The sequence below is a fragment of the Anarrhichthys ocellatus genome, unplaced genomic scaffold, assembly GCF_004355925.1.
Source record: "Anarrhichthys ocellatus isolate YVR2014 unplaced genomic scaffold, GSC_Weel_1.0 scaffold116, whole genome shotgun sequence".
In the NCBI taxonomy this organism is placed as follows: domain Eukaryota; kingdom Metazoa; phylum Chordata; class Actinopteri; order Perciformes; family Anarhichadidae; genus Anarrhichthys; species Anarrhichthys ocellatus.
The window spans coordinates 272,990-290,652 of record NW_022280146.1 but is presented as its reverse complement, the minus strand read 5'-3'; the positions used below and the strand labels follow the sequence as shown (position 1 = coordinate 290,652).

Here is a 17,663-nt window from a genome sequence, read left to right as displayed (position 1 = left end):
ACACACACACACACACACACACACACACACACACACACACACACACAATGCATGTACAGTACCTATTATAAGACCAGAGGCTTTGTCGCACATGTATGGTGTGACTAAACAACTGGCTGCTCTGGATACAATCAGAGGCCAGGTCAGTGAGTGAGTGCAGAGCAAACGCCCCATAGTAGTAGTACTGATAGGAACACTTGTATTCATAGTAAAAGTAGCAGCAGTAGTACTAATTACAACAGTAGTAGAAGCAGCACGTGGTAGTGTTGGTAGTAGTACAAGTTGTTGTAGTATGTGTGTGTGGTTGGGTCGAGGCCAAAGAAAGACATCTTGATGCTTCCAGAGATCATTTCGACAACCCTGTTCTTCCAACTGTGTGGCAACAGTTGAAGTTTGTCCCTCTTCGGTTTCAACGTGACGATGCTCCTAAGCACCAACAAAGCTCCTTAAAGAAATGATGAAGAACCTGACCGAAACCCATTCCAACACCTTTGGGATGAACTGGAACATGGACTGTGATCGGTGTTGGACCTTACTGATGCTGTGTCTGAATGGGGGCGAATCCCTGCAGCCAGGTTTCAACATCTGGTGGATAATCTGAAAGCAAAAGCTCAGCGTCCCATGTTAGAGTCCATCCACACACCTTTGCTGCATGTCACTTAGAGAGGTTCCCATACCATTTATACTTCCCCATTCTTATCTTCCCGATCCGATACCAGTGTGTTAAAAACACATTGAATTTTTACTAGTGGGATTTTCCACTGTAAGCTACTGCTAGCGTTACATTCTCCGCTTGCACCTGCCTGATCAGTACTGCACATGTGCAACTCTCAACAGAGAGTCTTGATCATCGGTTTCTGTCGGAGCGATAATGTTTTCTGGAGCTGATGATGGAAGCAGCTAGTGAGTGAGCCATCTTGCTTCTGTTTCATCTCTGTGGAGAGTTGTACATGCTCAGTACCAATAGAGCAGGACATACGGACCAGGTAGATAGTGGCATGTGTCGTTGTTCTTGTGTAGCATAAATTACCTGATAAACAAATCATAATGTGATTCCAGATCAGTGTATAGATCACATAGCCACCGATACCTGATCCAGTATTTTAGGCTGTATCAGATGTGTTTCTGAAGACTGAAGCTTTGATAGTAAATCCATTGTTTGTTTGTTTTAGCTGTATATCCCTACATATTTCTCCTCCCAACACCATTCCCCATCATGCAGCAGTGGCACAGCTCCAGTCTTTTGGCCAATGGAGAAGCCCAGTCATAGTCTGTGTCGCCAAACTGGTGGCACTGACATTAATGTGAGACAAAGCCTGCTTACAAGAGGGCATGGAGGGCACCAGAGGGTGGCGTGGGAAGCAGTGGGTGCACCTGCTCCGTGTTCTGGTTGTAAACAACCCCGAGGACAATCGCCCGGGGTCAACTGAGGGCTGGAGAGGAGGAAACAGCAGACTGGGGATGCTCAGTCGGCCTTAATGAAATAGCCCAGAGCAGCAGAGACAGGGCTCGATGATTACAGTCACTTACAGATGCAGGAAGGTGCCTTGTAGGTGTACGTGAACCGACATTTTGTCATGCCATGTTATGGTTTCATTTAATTGAGAATGTCTCATGGGGCTGGATGAAGAGTCAACATTATCAGTCTGCAGAGAGTGAAGTCGCTCTGTTCGTGGTTGAAACAAAGCTGCAAGCTGTTTGAAATGAGAGAGACTACCTCATTCACACCTTCTGTTGGTGTCTGTGTGAAGAGGTCAACATTCACCATACGACTCAGGTGCACGGCCTTGCACACGACCGGGCTTTACACTGGTCTGACGTTGCTTGGCTTTGGTACAAAATGGTCAATAAGGATGTTGTATTTTAGGCTGTTCTCCTGTGTGTGCTGTGCAACAACTCAAAGAAGCTGTGATCTTCTAAATCAGTGTAATAAAGGCTTCTATTCGCTGGTCCAAAACTCTTATCTCAAGCCATTAAAACACAGCCTTGTTTTTATTACAGACTCATTTATTCATATACTCATACAATTACCAAGGACTGTGCACATTCAAATTAACGGAGCGACATTGTGAGAAAAGTCACAAGGCAGCTGTTAGGCTATTTACACCCAGCCAAGTAGATTATGCTCCTCATGTTAACAATAGTTTGCTGAAAGGCTCTCTGCCAGAAGGATTTAGTAGCAGCAGTAATAGTAATATTAGTTGTATGGCTTGAACTTCGGAGACTGGTGTTTGAGTACATTTAGTAATACATTTATTATTTTCAAGTTTCTTATTAATATTATCTTCAGTTGCTAATAGCATCTGCCTTAAGTAGTGAAACGTTCAATCGAGAGAGAAATGCACGCAGCTCATATTAAGAAGCTGGGCCTTTAAACGAGCCATCCGGACTTCCGCAAGATTGTGATGTCACAACTATACAGTCGCCAGTACAAGTGGCACTGAACTCTGTGTAGTTGTAACTCACAGTAAGTCCTGGACTGCAGTGATTCTGTGAAGACGCGGAGGACTGGGGAACCTCGACCAATAGCAGCTGACGGGGTTTTCCAGGAGAAAGGCTTAAAGTGACAGCCGCGATCACGGAGCGTCTCAGGCAGCAGGTGAATACAGGTGTATTCAGGCAGACAGTAAGAAACAGAAAGAGGTTTTTGATTTGGCAAATATTTCATGGGCGCAACCCACATACTCAGCTCTGCTGCTCATCCCACAAATGCATGTTCCTTATGAATGTGGCCAAGGGAAATAAACAGGCTTTCCAACGGTATAAGATTTACTGCCAAGAAGCATTGTTACAACAAGGAAATAATTTACCAGACACCAATGTCCTTACTGTTTGTGTTATGTTTAGCTCATGAGCTATTTTTTTGTTACACTCCGCATGCTCTGAAATTGTGCATTTGAAAGCGTCATCGGTCTTTTTTGCAAGCTTCTAAGGCTTTACATGGTTTGGGCCGTTTGTTCTCTCTCTGTGCAGATCCCTTAATCCTCCAGGGCAGGATTCATGATCACAGAGATGTTTCAAATTGAGTTTGTCTCTTATCTGCAGTGTATGTCCTAGTTCTTGTACGGTCTTTGTAAAGTCTCTCAGGCACCATCTCCCTGGGGACCTTGACCTTTCACAGAACTGGGCCCTTGTGTTCTGTTGTAGTCTACTTACAAACATGAAGAGTAAATGAATGTCATGCCTAACTTTAAACCCTCAACTACCCTTTATGCACATACAGTCAACAACTATAAACTTGTGCAAAAATATGTTCTCTTCAATCCCCAAAAGCAGCTAAATATGAGAGACTTGCAGCTCTAACGTTTCTGTCAAGGCTGAGATGAAGAAACAAACAACATATCATCATGTCTTTCTAATGAGGCCGACATCCCCCAGAAATGACACCCATGTTCTTGCTGAAAAGTACAATTTACCACCTATTTCAGCAATCGGTGTCAGTGCAGGAAGCAGTGTGATCTACTGTATATGTAGTAAGAGGAGGTCGTGTGGTGCATCTCATGTTGCTTTAGACTGGAGCTAGCATCCCATCACTGACCTGCCATTAACGTTAACGCTTCATCTTCTATTAACCTTAACTACATTCTTTCCCTAATTTTGGTAAATCCTCTTGTTGGATTTCTTGCTGTGAGCTAAATGAGTAGATTGATAGCACTGTCCCCACCAGCAGCAGCTCAGCACAAAGACTGGAAACAGCATACAACAGCAAAAAAGTGTAGAAACAATACGTAGTGCGTTAGGGGGGATTATTCTGTGGCAGGTGCAACAGCTTCATGGAGTCTCTGTGGTTGCCTGCAAACTGCACCTGGCCAAACAATGCCCCTCCATAAAACCTAACATGTTATTTTTATACTTCAGTTTTTGTACATATCAAACAAACCAGCTATAAAGTATTAATTAGTGAGTTTAGAGTTGCAGAGAGGTGGATTTAGCTGTGATGTTTCCAAGTTTCCCGACTTTGTTGCCATACACAGTGTTGTAGAAGTTGAGAGTTTGTAAAACATCGGCACTGTACGTAATCTGCAGAACATTCAAATATCAACGGGCGTCACTCTGCAGTGTCTTCCTGAGTTCTTTCTTTAATTCGTTCTTCTCTAGAAAGGTCCCAGAAAAGTCTGCGTCAGACTTACCACGTGTTCTCAAACAGCAGCACTGTTCGTATGTGTTCTTATGATGAATCCCATCGTCCTCGTAAATTAAAAAAAACTTCCGTCTGTCATACTTAGCAGCGTCAGTAGTGGATGTGAAACAACACAAAAACAGATGCATGGTATGCTACTACTCGTTCACTATGATGTTTTATAAAATAATGACAATATAGTAATTATAAGATATTATTGTAGTTTAAATCTTATCATATTATGCAACTGTACAATTGAAGAAAATGCAATAACCAATTATTCAGCACAAAGATGTCAGCCCTCTTGAGTGTGTGTAGATTCTGTTCTTACCTGAGACCAGAACCCAGAATCTTTGTGAAAGTCAGGTTCAAGAAGAAATGTCATCTTAAGAACAGTTGATGAACGTTGTTGGTTGGTGATAGCAGCACCCAGACCAGCTACTTCTCCTCACAGGTCCCTTAGAAAAATGGCTGGCTATCTAAAAAACCAATATGTGTATTTTTTAAGCATGCTTTATTGTCATCTCACTCAGACACTAATTCAAAGTAACTCTGTTATACAAAAGTAAATATTCATGGGTTTTTGACATTCCTATATTAGCTTTGAGAAATGTATAGGATGAACATCTTCACCATTATATGAATCAACCGTTGGCCTTTGTTCTTTCAGATAACACGACCCACCAGAAGGTTGAGTCTCAATTCTTTTTTTGTTTTCTCAACACATGGAGCACAGTATCTCTCTGATCATTGATGACCTCTGCAGCTTGTTAACAGCTGCTGTAACAAATCATCTGGAGAGAACACATTGGCAGCATCTCTCATTCCACTCGTCGTTGAGGTCACTAGACACACACTAACAATTAGTGCGTCTTTGTGCCTGTGAGTGGATTCTTACAGCATGTGGATTTCATCAGAGAGCCGTATTGGCAGCTTGATTTGTATCTGTGTTTTCAGAGGATTTCCTCCCTAAAGCAGACTGATGATTTTATTGTTGGGAAATTAAGCAAAATGTGAGGAAATCCTGTTTATGTTTCCCAGAGTTCTGTAATCTTACTGTGGCTAGACAGGAACTTTCACACAAGTAATCCATTAATTCATTCAGTATAACAGACATGTTATGAAGGTCGATATGTATTAGTGCTGTGAGGACTGGAAGGGTGCCGGGACACATAAACAGACTCAGCAGGAATGTAGATATGTACCTGCAAAAGCAGCAAGTGCTTGATACCCTTTGTGTTCAGCTAATTAACATCCCTGTGCTGATGCCAGTGTTGTTGTTTATAGTCTGAGCCACCGACCTCATGGTTCATATCTACACTGAAGGCTTCCAAAGCCTTTGTACCAAGTTAATCTTTACAGTGGCACAGTAAGACTGTTTATCATATGCGCGGCTAATTAGATTAAAAATCCGGCAGACTCTTTGGACTGGAATGTGGACCCCGGTTTTGGTCCTGAGTAACCTTGACAGGAGATGATGTGGGTTTTAAAGGGATAGTCGATCCTTTAATGGGCTTAAGACTGATTAGAGCTGCCTTCTTGTGCATTTATGGGAACATCATTTTAAAAAGCAAAGCGTGGGGGGGGGGGTCTGCAGGTCATAACAGCACTTATGGAACAGGATACCTGCGTCGCTTGCCTCTTTCACCATACCGTTGTCCCAAGGCTGCAGATACAGTGCTACTGACACACTGAGCCTCATGCTAGAAGCGCTCATATGGACAGATTCTTTCTTAAGAGGCTGGAGTGATTCAGGGCAACTTTCACCAATTTTCTCGTGTTTTGAATATACCATTAGGTCCAGACCTGTCGTAGGAGTCGTGTACTATTAGCCTGCTGCTATCCAAGCCTACGTGTTTCTCTAATGGATTGTATATTTCATTAGCATTTTTGAGTATGAAAACCCTTATGAATACACTTCACAATTAGGTTGACATTATGTTTGACGTTTAGGCAAATATAATTCTAAATGTGTTCATAGAGCCTAAAGATATCACCATTAACTTAAATTGGCTGTTGATGCTATTGTTCTACAAAATGAATGTGAGCTTGTTAAAGGTTTTGTCCTCCTCTTGTCACAGCCATCACGTGGCTCACTAGTATGAACCCACTGTTCGATAAAAAGGAAGAGAAAGTTAAAATAAGAACACCAAAATGTTGCCTGAGAGCCAATGACTTTAACTAATGCAGCAGCCATTGTGGAACACATCTGGTGTTTTTAGCAAACTTGAGCACAATAGGGGCTTCACTTCATCACTGTCAGGGAGAGTTAGCTGTTACAGGCTGCAGCAGCTGATCTAATAGAGCTCCTTTCTTCCCATTGTGCAGACATAAGTTCATGTTTGAGCCGTGTTCTTTGTGACCTGAAACTTGACTGCACTTGAGAGGTCAAAGCCAAAGACTCCGAGCTGTAAGCATGCATTAGATACTCTGTGCTCTTAATTATTAGAGCTCTTAATTGTGTTGCCCGCTCTCATGCTGTTAGGTCAGCTTGGCATGAGATGCTGGACGGTCAGTTAGTCAAACCAGCACACGTGATTTGACAGGAGGAGGAGACAACTGCTCCAATTGGCAGAATGATTCAAACGTTTGATGATAAGATGCAGTAGAGCCTGCCAGGTAATGATTCAGTCCTTGACTAGACAAAACATGAAGTACCAAAGTAAAGCTGGCTGGAATTTCTCTGACTTCTCCAACTTAAAGCAGTTTAAGCGGATGTTTCGACGCAGCAGTTGGTGTTTGGCTTGGGTTAACCAATGCAGCTCAGCAGGGCCGTAGGAAGAGCCTCTGCTGAAGAAGTTTAATCTGCTAATCCACTCTGTTTTCATGTGGCTGTAAGATTTGTCAACCTGCTGCCTTTTCGCTTGACATGGGTCAAGATTGGCCCGGCTCTGCACACAGGAGTCCTGCCCCATATCAGACCCCCTCCCAGTATGTCTGCAGTAATGGAAAGGAAAGCCCCCCCATCACTCAGCCTGCATTCTTTCACTAATGAGCCCCCAACACCTCCACCTCTTCCACTCCCCTAACTTACCTTCAGCCTGCTGCTGTCCTGCTAAACAATGCTAAATCACGTAAAACACGTATCACGACTCGTGGAATTCCCTTAAAAGTGGCATGCTATCTTCACACCTTCCCATGAGATCACATTTAACATTTGTAAAGACTTTGTGAAAAAGTCTGTAAAATGTCAGAAGATGGTGAGAAATGTTTATTCCATTTTCTTGTATTCATATTGTGAGAGTACTACCTCCTACCTTCAGTGACATGAGGAAAGGACTACAGCTCGTTAATGAGGAATCTCTGCGTTGCACAACTCCATCTCTGATAAAAGTGCTAACACGTGTGCGCCCATCCTGCAGAGGTCCCTCAATGACAGTCCAAACAAGCTGCTGTTTGACCCATCTATCTGCTGTTCATGTCCCGTATGAAACCAAGTCTGCATTGACTTATTTTACCATAGTTTTGTTACATAACTTACGTATGTATTAAGTAACGCCAGTTAGATAACAAACTTACTTATTTTACGTAACAAACGTACCTGATTTAACCCAAACCACCATCTTTTCCGAAACCTATCGAACCAAGTAAACCTAAAAAGTAAATAAACCTAGATTTGAAGTTTATTTAGAAGTAGTGTATGCATGTAAAGCACAGAAAACTGTCATTTTGAAAAGGCACGATGCATGCAGCCTATCAAACAAAAACAATGACCTGTGGTAAACAATTCTCCTACAATGCACAAAAGAGGATGCAACTGAAACCTTGAAATATGTGGGTGAGACAAGGTTTTATTACAGTGAGGCTGTACAGTGATGTTGTGACATGTCAGCCTGTTTCCAGGACTGCAGGAGTATGACTGCATATGTGAAACAGCTTGTATAAATCTTGCCATCCATCTTGTTTTTTTCTGCAACCAGAAATGACACAAAAGGGCGGAGCTAAGTACAACCGAACTCTAAATAAGACATCTTTAGGCGACCAAAATGTTAAGATAAACTTTCATGAAGTGAAAACACACTGAAAGTGTGAAAGTTGTAAGACGAAAACACGGACAACTCCCAGACTACAACGCTGTAATAGAGACCTGTCAATCACCGTGTAGCCCCGCCCTGAAGCATCCCCTGCTTTATGGTCTGTTTGACTCTAAATGGACCATCATTTACTAAATGAACATCATGCTGTATTGAAGAAGACCTGTTGGCCAGTAGAAAGAATGCCGTTTTCTGCACTTACTTCACTTTTCAGAACCAGAGGTGGCCCGCTGATGTATCGTGCTACAATTTTGCTCAAGTTGAAACATTTTTGCATCCTCGCATCACCCACAACTACATCCTCCATGCTCACCGCCCAGGACACATTTGCGTCCCATTGTGTCTTGGCATTGACAATATATGCAATCTAAAATGTGACACAACTGTTGCTGCACAAGGTTTTGCCCCCCCCCTTCTTTGTGAAATAAGGGGAGATGGATTGTAGTGGAGAAATTCACAGAGTTCCCAGCAGACCTCAGTCTGCCAACTCACCATCACCGCCTGAACATCGACATTATGAACAAATATGCTTGTATGAAAGCTATCTCCACTGTATGCTAGCTTGCACTTGTTTCATGCAGGGTGAGTGTGGAATGTCAGCCCAGGCTGCCATGCAGTGCATCCTGTTTATTAAGTAAGCCTGCCAGAGCTCTGTCATCTCTGTTTGTCTCTGAGGCTTTCAGTTGAGTCACACCTGCTAACATTCAAAGTAGGGGAAGCTTGTGGCTATTTTTCAAGATCACTTTCCTTCCCTTTCTTTTGTTTCCCTGTAATAAAAAATGGATTCATATCCCATGGAAGTCCAACAGGGGTTAGACTAATGGAATAGATGACATTTCATGGGTTTGGGTAAACACACATCCATGTTCATCCAAGAGTTTCTTATGTGCAAAATTGAAAAGAAGATTATAGTGAAAAAACTCGAAAAAGACTCAAAATAAATGTTCCTTTGGATTTGAAAATGGGACAATTCACATTCTGTCTTCCAGATCTTTGGGGAGACTGAGCCAGTCCGGATGACGTCAGAGGGCTCAGACTGCCGCTGTAAGTGCATCATGCGCCCTCTGTCCAAGGATGCTTGCCTGCGTCTGCGGACCGGGAGTGTACGCGTGGAGGACTTCTACACGGTAGAGACAGTCAGCTCTGGGTCCGACTGCAAGTGCTCGTGCACGGCCCCGCCGTCCTCCCTGAACCCCTGTGAGAATGAGTGGAAGATGGAGAAGCTGAAGAAACAGGCCCCCGAGCTACTGAAGGTGAGGAGATGAATATTTATGTGATCATAGCATCTTTCAAAGCAGGGGTGTCAAACTCATCTTCACCCTGGACCACATCAGCATCACGGTTGCCCTCAAAGGGCCGGTTGTAACTGTAAGACTGTATAAATCTAACTACTCCTAACATATTGTTAAATAACTGTCTCTGCATTTGATTATTGTTTATTCAAGTGTAAAAATATTGTGCATGCAGTTATATAAATGTAAAATGATATTTAAGCACATTTCTGTTATTATAACATAAATCATTTTAATTCAGGGTTAAGAAACCCACATTACTCTATCAAAGACCAAACTTCAAAAAATAACAAAGACAGATATCATCAAACACAAGTTATTACATTAACTTAGTTTGAAGCTATTTTTGTCACCCCTCCCGTTGTCTCCCGTGCATGGCAGCTACATCCACCAGCTCCTGACTGACAGTCAGGTCTGCCTTCAGCCTCTTATAAACACTGATAGATGCGCTGTATCCGTGTTGTCTGTGCTTTCATCAACAGCTAATGAAGAAGACGAGTACCTGCTCGTCTCTTAGCTAGCTGTGTTGTCAGATTGCTGCTAGTTCCTGAACTCGGTCTGCGATGGTGTTTCTTCACAAACTGACATTTGTAAAAGTCTGTATCTGGTCGGAGCTCACCTGCTCACAGACCTTTAGCATGCACTGATTCAATGCACCTTCTGAAAAACACTTGGAAGCTCGGGCGATTTCTTCAGCCACAATAAAGCTTTCACAGCATTCTGGGCTGTAACTTTTGTAAATATATTCTGCTGCGATTGCATTCTGCATGTTATGTTTTTCTTGGAGGCTAAATTTAGTATTCTTGTTTTGGTGCCGACGTGAATCTTTCATTAAATTGCCTTCCCTCTGCATCAGTTTTTCTCTTCTTGGACATTTTGGGATGATTTGTTGATCTTTTTCAACTCAATCACTTGTTGGAAAACCGCTTTAGTTAAACATCAATATGGAAAAACTGCTATCCAGCGGCAGGATGCCATCACTCGCGGGTCACACAATGGGCATACGTTGTGGTAGATGTAGTTTATTGTTTACTGTACACTGTGAAGCAGCATGGACTTTCATTTTAAGACAATCATTTGCCTTTCAAGCTCTCGCGGACCACATCAAATGAGGTGGCGGGCCGGTTTCGGCGGTCTTGAGTTTTCAAAGGATACTGATGGATCAGTTGTTGTTTATACAAAAATTACACAATTCCATCTTTTATAGATTTGAATAGTTTGTTACTTTCAACACATTTGACAAATAGGAGTCAAACAAGTTTCATTGTCAGTTTAAATCATTGCAACACCACACAAAGTGCTGTAAATTAATTTGTACATTATAATACACTATTAACCTTTTAAGTTATTCTAAAATGCTTCATAATGTGTTATGATTGTTGTGATAACATCTTATGAATATTTATGAGTGCTATAACTATAACTAAAAGGGATTAAAACACAACTATAATATGAGTATAATAAATATAATAAAATAACTATAATAAGTGTCGTTATAATGCATTAAAGTACAAATGACAAACGACTCAAGGTTTTCTTTGTCTTATGACCGTAAAGTACATCTCGTGTATTTAGTTGGTCGGACAGTAATTTGAAGACATCAGAAATTGTGATTGTGTTTTCTGACATTTCATTGATCAACAAATTATGAAAATTATGAAAATAATGTATAGCTGCAACCCCACAATGTTGCAATCATCAGATCCAGCCACATAGAAAACAATGAGTCCACTTTCATACCACCATATCAGTTTTGAACTGAATATAATAATTGATGATGAATACACATAGAATGTAATGTAAAAATAAGCTATAAAACAGTAAAAAGAACTAAACTAATTGAAATGAGAACCTTACATGTTTCACTCAGAGTGCTTGTAAAATAGAACTAAAAGAAAAGCAATCAATGAAAGGAAACATCCCTCCAGTTCAGAAGGTCATTCTTCATCTCTGTGTATCCTGGCTGTAGTTGTATGTCATCGAACGTCAGCACACCTCTGCACATACCTGAAGCACACTTTCAAAGCACGCTATGGACCATATGAAGCAGAAGGCAGTTCCAGATGTCTGACTCCACTTTAAACTTCACGCTAAGCCGATACATATCTGAAGGAAAGGATTACATTGGAAAGGAAAGGTCTAAAATCATTAAGACGGACTCTGAATGAACCCCAGACTGAGAGCAATCAGTGTGGATGTCAAGAGTGGTGATCAGAAAAATGTTTCTGGAGGGCTCATAAAACTATTCCTGCAGTTGAACAGAGGCACATAAAGCTGTCAGGTCTGTGTTCAGGAGATGATGAGTAATAGTTCTTCTCCTTTTATGGCATAAATGACCAGCTTCAATCTATGGTGGACCTCCTGGAGGGAACACTGTACAGCATGGATCTAATGAAGGTCCACTCCTACATCAACAAAGTGATGTCTCAAATGAACACTCTGGAAGAGGTAGGCCAACACCCAAACTCGTGCATCTCCTCATATCACTATAATTCTGATTCGACCTTTTCATACCCGATACCCGTGCTTTATGTTCTGATCAGATAACGTTGTTTGATTCATAAGCTGTATGCTTCAGTGTGTTTAAGTGACTGGGGTCATTCTTTTATAGTCATCAGGCTTGACTTAAACATTGCTTTATTAACTTTGCATAAGGTAAATACATAGATATACGTAAATGTATCAAATTGTTATTTATCATTAAAATAATAGAAGCAACTTGGCATAAAATCTTCAAAGTCAAGCAATCAATTAGTCAGAACAGGAATTAAAATCCCAGTATACAATATTTATAGTATATAAACATAGAAGATATCAGTGCATCCTTAGTGATAATCAAAGGGTTGCTCTGAGACACGTGATTGAACTACGAGCTTATTTAATGGATCATGATTGATGTAAATAATGACGTTATCTTGCAGACAATCAAGACGAACCTTACGCGAGAGAATGACTTTGTTCGAGACAGCATGACGAGCCTCACCAACCAGTTCAAGAGATATGAGAACTACTCCAACGTTATGATGAGCATCAAGAAGGAGATCTCCAGCCTCAGCCAGCAGCTGCTGCAGAAAGACTCTTCTGAGAGAAAAGCACAGGTTCCAAGAAACACTTTCTGCGCTGTTGCATACGTATGGAAGCATTAGAGCAACTATGACACTGTAGTACTTCTCGTAGTATCACTACTAGTTGTACCATTAGTATTAGTAGTTGTAAGATTAGCAGTACATTACAGGCAGTGCTATAGTAATCGAGTATCTCAGACATGTCTCTGTGTAGAGGGTGTCAACTATTACAGTTACAGTTACACTCTTAGCTTTTTTGTAAACATATTTTGCCGGTAATATCATTTTTTTGAAAGTTGTAATCACAACTTCAGCAATTAAAGGAACATTTAGACACATTTACCATGTTCTCACTCCAAACTCGTCAAAATTCTAACGCTGTATACCAATAGGTATATATATATACAGTATATATATATATATATATATATATATATATACCAACTATGACGCTCTAGGTTCCCCTCTAGTGTCACTTTTGTGGACATGTCAAAGCGTAGGTTTACTTAGTTTTTAAGTTTACTTTTGCAACAAGTAGGTTCAGGTTTAGGCAAGAACAGTAAATGAAGTATCTATATGAAGTATGTAAGATACGTAACATCCTACACGGACTTGGCCTCGTTATACATCAGTTGCTCTGACTAATAATGTCGAGGATGGGTTTACATGGACCGGTGTGTCTCATACAGACACTACACTGTGGCTCACTGCGTCGGTATCAGACGCCAAGGGACACTGACCAAGCCTCCGTATTTGACGAGTTGACGAGTTCTGTTAGTACAGCTGCAACAGAGATGCATTTGGTCCAGTAGTAATATTATCAGCAGCAGTACTACTAATAATAATACTGGCAACATTATTAGCACTACTTGTAATGCCAATATTACCAAGTGTCCTGACATAACCAGAGTGTCATGTTTACAGGACACCAATGGTGAGAAAACAAAAGAGACTGTAAAAGTACCCAACAAAAAGACCCCTGCAGCCAAACTCTCGCCCAAACCGCCCAAAGAAAAGGTCGTAAAGCCCAAGAAGGAGGTCATTAAGCCTGGAAAGCCGGCCAAGCCTGACCCTACAGCCAAAGCCAAGGTGGTTGGCCACCAGCCCGGCGTGGTGAGGGGCATCACATACTACAAGGCTGCCAAGACCGATGAGGATGAGCACAGAGGAGGTGAGTGTTTTCAGCTTGGCCGGGACACTGTATACTGGAGTGGTGTGTTCATAGAGCGTCACGCACTCTGAGCTAAAGCAAACACTGAGCTCGTACTTTAGCTGAGTTTGCACTCCCATCTGTGTGCGATCATCTGTGAGCGATCCACTGCGGGTGTTGAAAATTATCCAAACTTGTTTCTTCAGCAATCTAATCTAACCCCACATGACACTTTAATGGATCAGGATCAGCCAGCAGCCAACGGAGTCATTGAACCAGAGTGTAGATCTTTATTAGCTGGATTTAGTTTCCACTTGAGGACAATATAAAGCTTTCCTTAGAATGTTGTTTTAGTGTAAGATAAGGCTCTAATTGTGTTGCAAATTTGCCACTAAATAAAAGCCAATGAAACAGAGACTCCATCGCTGCGTGGCAAACAAGATCCCCTCAATACAAGATTTATTTCACTGTTGTTTTAAGCAAAGCTGATGTCGTCAGCGCAGGATTGGATTGCTGGTGCGCTTTCAGCAGGCAGGAAATCCAAATCTTTTATTGACAAAATAGATGCAGCTGATGGAATGCTGTCTCAATGGAGCGCTGCCATGTCCATGACATGCCTCAGCTCCACTCCTGACAACAATGTGCGGGAACCCTCACCAATGCAGAGAAAACATTTTCTGACTTCTTCCAATCCTCTTTAAATCTAGTTGAGTGAATAGGTATGCTGCGTTTGCACAGGGCACATGCACATCATGCTGTCAGACTGTGTTCTGCCACCCATCTGAACCTCAGCCTGCTCAGCCACCCTCGTCACATCACTGAAACCAGTCGGCTGCATTTCCATAATCTGGCAAAGAGCAAATGTATCTATACAACTGTAAGATTAAGATTGAGGCATTTGTAGCCAATGATATTTCGAAACCACTTTTTCCTTCCCCATACCAATTCCGATACCTGAACTTGCGTATTGGCCGATACAATCTGTTACCAGTGCGTTAAAAACCATCTCTGTTGAGCGTTGCACATGCTCAGGTCCGATCTGGCAGGACGTACGGATCAGGTAGTGTGTGACACACTGTTGTTGTTCCTGTGTAGCATAAATGAACTGATAAATGAAAAGATGACGCGATATCAGATCGGTGCATAGACTACTATACTCACGGATACCCGATCCAACATTTTAAGATAAATAAGAGGCATTTCTGATACTGGTTTTGGTATCAGAACAACTCTCATGAGAGGTGTGCGGATTGATTTGAAAAGTATGCGCACCATTACCATACAATTAGAATGCAACTTTGACAATGATAAAAGCAAGTACCATGTTCCTTTGATCCTTTTCAAAACCCTAAAAGACTATGGTGGTGTTTGGAAAATAGTTAGCAGTAATGTCAAGCACAAAGGATTGGACATTTGAACTATAGTGTGCAGAAAACTAGCATGGTCCTTTAAGAACTACTTAGATATCTTCCTCATCGTAGCAACATGTTAAAGGGGTCTTTGATCGGTCCAATAAGAAGGTAACAAAAGAAGTGCAATGTGCGTCCCATCTCATTTACAGGTGGATGACATCTGACGTCTGTTAACAGTTATCGGATCTCTTTTGTCATGTAGTCTCCACATAGAGCCATTAGCTACACTCAACCAGAGATACTACGGTTTTAACAGATTTGTTCCTTTAGTTTGGTTTGGCAATGAGTGTTGCATTTAACTACAGGCACAATTAAATACTCCTTGATTATCTTAAAAGACTTAATGGCTCTTGTTAATTGTAAAAAGAGTCTTAGAAAATAGTTTCTACTCCCGTCATCAGGTCCACATGTTCAGTAAGATGTACTGCTGTGATCTTTTCACATCTGTCTGGCAGCACAGGACATCAGAGTCTGAAGCCCATAAGGAGAGCAGACCTTCCCTCTGCTAACATTGCATTTGATTAAGCCTGCTGTCTCTTTCTACAGCAGACCACAAGTGACTATAGAAGCCTGAATCAAAAAACAAAGAAGAAAGGTGTTTGACCAATATGGGTTTTTGATTAAACAAATGACACTTAGTTTTATTCCAAGCGTTTCTAACGGTGGTAACACCATCAGGGACACTAACTCAGTGTGATTAACCCCAGTGAGCAATTTTGTACTGAAAAGACATGTAAAAAAATATCTTTGGTCACCGCTGAAATCAAACATGAAAAATGTTTCACCGACTATTTGGTGACGTTGATTTAACGTTCACACTTAGACCATATTTCACTTCAATTTGCTGTTGAGAAATGTTTCATCCTTCATATTTGCTAATAACAACATGTTGTCGTTTTAGACCCTAACTAAGAAACCACATCCAAGTTTTTCAGTTGAAAGACAGAATTGCAAATCCCAGTGAATGATGGTCGAACTGTGAATATTTAATCAATGTCTTCAAATAGTTGGCGAGAAAGCTTTCACGTTTTACCCAGTTTTGAACATCTTTTCACCATCAAAGGTCTTTTCAAAGGTCGTCATTCTAACACATCAACAGTTTCCACTTACAGGGCAAAGAAAACCATGTGACACAGGCTACAACTCCTTTGTATTTATTGAGCTACAATTTAGATATAACATGAACAATGCTCTTTAAATACAATTACAATGAAATAGAAAATTTACTTTTTGGTTGCAAATCATAATAAAATCTCCTTTTCTTTCCTCAAATGTTTTTGTCAAAACCAACCAGGAGCCGGTTTCAGATGGTGGACATCTGTGAAAAGTATCAAAAATAAATCTTATATCAGGAAAGGATGAATGTCCATCAAGGGTTTCGTATATCTTTGAGCATAACTGCAATTTCTGTAATTTTGCATTCATATTTAAGGATAAACACCTCTCTATATTAAATAGTATCATACTCTACGTTGTTTGCATGTTGCTGTGTCTTCTTATCTGTGCATTACTTTGTTGTATCTACTCCCTTCCCATCCAAACTGCATACAGCCCCACTCCTTTTCTGTGTATTTGAGATGCGAAATTTCCTAAAAATATAACTTTTGTAATGTTAGGCTACAGCGACAGCCCATAAAGCCAAATTACACGTTACACGCACACATACGGTGAAAATAGTCTGGCAGCTTGTATATGTTTGCTGTCCACGCTACAGTACACTACAAGCTAACATGCTACAAGCTAACATGCTACTGCTACTAGCTTATGTCTTCATGTAGGCCACATTTCGCCAACCAGTGCAATAGGACTCTGGAGAATAACATTTACGGAAATCAATATCGTCTCTCTGTCAACTGAGCAAATAATCAACATTGTCAAACAAAGTGGTGTTTTGTGACGCATTGATGTTGTAACTGCATTTTAGCTGAAATGAGGTCAAAAAGAGGTCAGACCGAATATGACCCAGTTTTCCAACAGATATTAATGTTGAAATCACAGTTGATGCTCACCGGGACCTCTTAAGACCTTTTTAAAACAGAAAACCCTCTTTTTATAGCATGTCCCAGCAGTTTTGTTGCTACTTTTCAGTGGGATTGTAGCATTTAGTGTATAAATCTGTAACTTCTTTCCTTTGAAGAACTGTTACATTAGCTAACATTACCTGCAGAGATATAACGTTGCTGACAAGCATTTCATTTCAAACATACTGAGAACTTACCACTTTCCATTGAAACCCTTAAATATAATGCAATCATTTTGGGTTGTAAGAACATTCTAAAGCATCTCACTATATCTGTTTACGCAAAATGAGGCCTCAGTATTCTCTATCAATATATCAGCTATGACACTCTAGGGTACCCCTCTAGTATCAGTTTTGGATTCAGGGACTGTAAAGTTTTGTTATATGCATACAGTTCCTTTTCAAAATAAACTTCCAATATAGGTTTACTTAGCTTTTAGGTTTACTCAATCAACAACACTACTTGGTTAGGTTTAGGAAAAGATCCATCTGTCAATCTGACAAAAGTCATCTGGTGTATTTTGAATGAAATCAAACGTATAATCTTAGATTTCTCCTCCCCCCCCCCCC

At 41.0% G+C, this 17,663-nt stretch overlaps 1 protein-coding gene across 1 annotated transcript in view; it reads left to right on the top strand.

Moving 5' to 3' along the window:
* olfml2a (olfactomedin-like 2A) overlaps positions 1 to 17,663 on the top strand; it is a 26,212-nt gene that overhangs the window by 727 nt on the left and 7,822 nt on the right. Inside the window, exons 2-5 of the mRNA XM_031876812.1 lie at positions 9,144 to 9,407; positions 11,787 to 11,894; positions 12,368 to 12,544; positions 13,436 to 13,682. Coding sequence (XP_031732672.1) covers positions 9,144 to 9,407; positions 11,787 to 11,894; positions 12,368 to 12,544; positions 13,436 to 13,682 — 796 coding nt within the window. The remainder of the gene's footprint in view (positions 1 to 9,143; positions 9,408 to 11,786; positions 11,895 to 12,367; positions 12,545 to 13,435; positions 13,683 to 17,663) is intronic.